We start from the raw sequence: 5000 nt of genomic DNA, 5'->3' as shown, positions 1-5000 counted from the left end.
CGTAACTATAAATGGTAAAAAACTAACCACGTGAACGTTAACAGCTGAGTCCGGGAGACACGGAGGTGTGCGGTACTCACCTGTCATAGTGAATGATGAGAGCGATAGCCTCGAACAGGATGGCGTTCTTGGCGTTAGAGTGCTGCACCTTCTTGGACTTGGGAGGTTCCTGGGCTTTGTTGAGAATCGTCTCCAGACACTCCACCAGACGGCCCTTAACGGCGCCATCCTCAGGAGGAGGGTAGCACTGCAGGAGGCGCAGCAGCTTACAGGACAGCCAGGGAGCGGGGACGAAGTAATAGGTGTAGTCCTGCAGGTCTGTGGACGCCGAGGACACGATCTGAACGACAGAGAAACGTGTTTAATAAGTCAGGCAGCAGTGCGAGTGTGTGCGCGCGCGTGTGTGTGTGTGTGTGTGTGTGTAAACACAGTGCAGAACAGAGACACACCCTGCTGAGACGGGACACAGCCAGGGACACACACGTCTTGAACTCGTCTGGGTTTTTCTGGCTGAGGCAGGTGATGAGGGAGATCGCTGCAGTGACCACACCCTGGAACACACACCAGAGAGAACGAGGACAAATACATAAGCAGCAGATGTTAGGAGGAGAAATTAGAACTGTGGAGCAGAAGGACTTATTCAGCTGGAGCTCTTTACTGCTCCGCATCCCGCACAAGAGCGTTAAAGGATCCAGAGCTAAAACAAAGTGCTTTATATTTATACACGTAGCTTATAAACAGGTACAGAGCTCTGATCACGGACGTGTAAACAAACAGAACATTTAATAATGAACGAATAGAATAAACACTAAAACATTCAGACGCTTCCTCTAATTTCACTTACAAGCTGCTGCTCATGAAGTCTAATCTTGTACATTTGCAGACGTAAACAAGTGCAAATAAACAAGCTGTAGTCTTTTATCCGAGACAGCGATAAAAACATTAAACCTAAACGTCGCACAGCTTATTTACTGCAGCGTTAAAGGTGCGATATTTTTATTCCTTATTTGTACAAATAATCTGTACTATGTGATAAAAACAATGGATTAAACTGTGGCCATAGCAGAAGTGTACTAAGTCACTGAGAAAAGCCGTTCAGAAAACAGACGTCTGGTCTGGAACGCTTGTTTATGATTGGACGCGCCTCCTGTCAGTCATTTTATAGACACTCTACGGGCCAGCACAGAGCCTGGGGGCGGAGCTTCGTGAACATGTCAAACCCACCTAATAAATTAGGTTACAAGACTAATTTTACCTAATGCATCTTTAATACTATTTCACATTTACATTTCAGATGCAATTTATTATTAATATTTCTTGGACGTGAGCTACAGTTAAACTCATTCAGAATAACTTCAGCACAAAGCCTCTCAGGAGTAACGCGTCCATCAGCTGCTCTTCACTTCAGTATAAATATCTGCGGTGGGCGTGTCCTCCTGTCATACCGCCCTGCACACGCAGCACAGGGTGGATCCGCCTCTTTAATCAGTATTTAAAGGTGAATAATGTGGGGATTACTGCGTGTGAGGATCCGCAGCAGTGAGACGGCGCTCCATGTAGAAATGATGCTAAATAAATAATGTATTATCATTACAGTAGTGTGTTGTTGTTGTTGTTGTTGTTGTGGTGAGTGTTGTTGTTGTGGTCAGACCCACCATGTGCTGATCGTTCAGTAAATGCACCACTCTGGACGTCCACTCTCCCATCAGCACCAGGTCCGGAGACGTTTTATACAGACGCAGCAGACACAGAGCGGCCGACTGTTTCACACTGTCCATAGTGTCCCTGAAACACACACACACACACACACACAAACACACACACACACACACACACACACACACACACACACACACAAAAAGTTAACCACACCCCCTTTGATAACTGACCCATATCCTAGAACAGCCAATAATGTTTAAAATACGCCACACCTAACTGCTCTAAATCAAACTGAACAGTAGCTACGCGCTCTAAATACGGAGAAACCCCAAGATCATGACTTTAACAGTTGAGCTTAATGTGGAGGAATCCTCACTGCCACCTCCACCTTTACTTCACCAGTGAGGACGCCGGGACGCAGACCCCTGACGCTCGGGACGCAGAGCCCTGACGCTCGGGACCCTGATCCCTGACGCTCGGGACCCTGATCCCTGACGCTCGGGACGCAGACCCCTGACGCTCGGGACGCAGAGCCCTGACGCTCGGGACGCAGAGCCCTGACGCTCGGGACGCCGATCCCTGACGCTCGGGACGCCGATCCCTGACGCTCGGGACGCCGATCCCTGACGCTCGGGACGCCGATCCCTGACGCTCGGGACCCTGATCCCTGACGCTCGGGACCCTGAGCCCTGACGCTCGGGACCCTGATCCCTGACGCTCGGGACGCAGATCCCTGACGCTCGGGACCCTGATCCCTGACGCTCGGGACCCTGATCCCTGACGCTCGGGACGCAGAGCCCTGACGCTCGGGACGCAGAGCCCTGACGCTCGGGACCCTGATCCCTGACGCTCGGGACGCAGAGCCCGGACGCTCGGGACCCTGATCCCTGACGCTCGGGACGCAGAGCCCTGACGCTCGGGACGCCGACCCCTGACGCTCGGGACGCCGACCCCTGACGCTCGGGACGCAGAGCCCTGACGCTCGGGACCCTGATCCCTGACGCTCGGGACGCAGAGCCCTGACGCTCGGGACCCTGATCCCTGACGCTCGGGACCCTGAGCCCTGACGCTCGGGACCCTGATCCCTGACGCTCGGGACCCTGATCCCTGACGCTCGGGACGCAGAGCCCTGACGCTCGGGACCCTGATCCCTGACGCTCGGGACGCAGAGCCCTGACGCTCGGGACCCTGATCCCTGACGCTCGGGACGCAGAGCCCTGACGCTCGGGACCCTGATCCCTGACGCTCGGGACCCTGATCCCTGACGCTCGGGACGCAGATCCCTGACGCTCGGGACGCAGATCCCTGACGCTCGGGACGCGTTTATTTTTGGTATGAAGCCATAAATACACATTTACGCTCAACCAGCCAAACAGATGTTTATGGGAGCTGGATGAAACTTTATTCACACACTATAACACACAATCTTCACTGCGCTGCCATGTAGGTGTCCAAAGCTCCAAGTTACTCATTATTACTCATAATTCTGTTTCTGCTCAGAAAAAAGAAACTAATGGTCATTAGAAACTAATTCAGTTCCTGAACTCTCCGCCTTGTCCATGGCTTCAGGAATCTAGAGCTCCTCTTTCTTCTCTCACAGCTGCTGCGAGACTCTCCATAAGCGCTCTCTCTCTCTCTCTCTCTCTCTCTCTCTCTCTCTCTCTCTCTCTCTTTCTCCACTTTTATACTCGGTTTTGATTTTCGGTTCCTGTTTCCCTCTGTTCTAGCGTTTCGGTTCTCTCACCCTGCCACCAGGATGCGTGGGATCTCTCCGGCGAAGGCCTCGGCCATCTCCCTGCTGCCCACGTTGGCGATGCAGTGCAGAGCCAGACACATGAAGGTGGGGTTCCTGCTCGACAGGTCGTTCTTTATGGCGTTATTGATCAGCCGGATCAGCTCACTGTTACTGTTCACCAACACCGAGATGAACAGATAGCCCTGAGAGAGAGAGAGAGAGAGAGAGAGAGAGAGAGAGAACCCAAAGTATTAATTAAATCATCTGGTATGTTACTAGTGATATTAGGCTGTATGGGGTAGGGAAATTATTTACATATTCATAAACCCTGGTATTTTAATGAGGGTAAAGTTATACGTCATTAGTTAATAATATAATCATTTTTAGTTAATAAAAGAACGATACATCATACTTTTTATCTCTTTATAGTTACAAGAGTGAGTTCCTGTTGTCGCTTACGTTATAGCAGCTATAAACACTCGTTCCCTCACCGGCGTCTCTGTCTATTTTTCCTCTCTTAAAGTTATTTAGATAAAAAAAAAATGCTGCATGTTACATCATGCTACTGAGAAACCGCAATAAAGCGTAAACTCCTCTGTCCTGAAGATGCACTGACACTGGAGACTCCTTCAATAAATGTTACATAAACCTCTCCTGAACATATCATTTCTCAAATTATACATTTTTCTTTTTAATCCGTTTACATGAATGAGCTGTTGCTATAGAAACGATAAAGTATTAGAAGGAGTGCATTAATATAAAGCTGTGATGGGCAGCTGCTGTTATAGAGAATTAATCAACAGCACTGTGCGATAAACAAATGATTTATTTTGTGTACGGTGATTATTTTTTCAGGTCATAAGCAGGTTTGCAGGACGACAGACTGCACTTCGGTCTCGAGGTCATTAAACTGCAGTTCATCTGGGTAAAGCTTCAGACCTGTGTGTGTGTGTGTGTGTGTGTGTGTGTGTGTGTGTGTGTGTGTGTGTGTGTGAGAGAGAGAGAGAGAGAGAGAGAGAGAGAGAGGGAGGAGAAGCTTCTGTTAATCCAGCGTGAGAATCCAGCCTGTCTCTTACTGAAGACCACACAGACGCTTACTGAGAACAATAGCTAATGTGTGTTTGCTGCCGTGTGATCTCTCTACAGCCGGATGAACTGAGAACCCGATAAACATCCGAGGAGATAATCATCACTCACACGCAGGAGCAGCTCAAAATACAAACGTTCCAAAAACACGCTAGGAAAAACCTGATGTAGATTTATTCAGTGCAGATAGATTCTGAACATCGCAATGTCTAAACATCTAAACATCTGCGTGATGCAGCTTTAAAATGAATTGTGTTGTATTTCCTAACACACTTTTCCTTTTCTCCTGTTGCGTATCCTGTACGAACCTTAATAACCTGCTGTCTGACTTTAGAGCAGAACAATTAATCATCTTCCTCTGAAAAGTCTTTCCTTCTCGTGCTCGTGCTGCTGAACAGATAAAACCGTGAAAGTTTTCTCTCTCAGAACGTGAACATGAGATTAAATGAAGAAATGAAACAGCGTGGTGTTTATCAGGGCTTCAGTCTACAGTGAGTATCTGCGCTGCTGTTCACCACCG

The 5000-nt window shown here is 48.9% G+C and overlaps 1 protein-coding gene across 3 annotated transcripts in view; it reads right to left on the bottom strand.

The window, feature by feature from the left end:
* Nucleotides 1-5000, bottom strand: part of ap2a1 (adaptor related protein complex 2 subunit alpha 1) — a 31718-nt gene that overhangs the window by 12896 nt on the left and 13822 nt on the right. For all 3 annotated transcript variants that reach the window (XM_053239166.1, XM_053239168.1, XM_053239167.1), the window contains exons 3-6: nt 3404-3597; nt 1656-1785; nt 450-551; nt 81-340 (exon numbers count right to left, since the gene is read on the bottom strand). In XM_053239166.1, the coding sequence (XP_053095141.1) occupies nt 81-340; nt 450-551; nt 1656-1785; nt 3404-3597 (686 nt within the window). The remainder of the gene's footprint in view (nt 1-80; nt 341-449; nt 552-1655; nt 1786-3403; nt 3598-5000) is intronic.

This window comes from Pangasianodon hypophthalmus, chromosome 13, assembly GCF_027358585.1.
Source record: "Pangasianodon hypophthalmus isolate fPanHyp1 chromosome 13, fPanHyp1.pri, whole genome shotgun sequence".
NCBI classification, from domain to species: domain Eukaryota; kingdom Metazoa; phylum Chordata; class Actinopteri; order Siluriformes; family Pangasiidae; genus Pangasianodon; species Pangasianodon hypophthalmus.
This window is presented reverse-complemented; position numbering and strand designations above follow the sequence as displayed.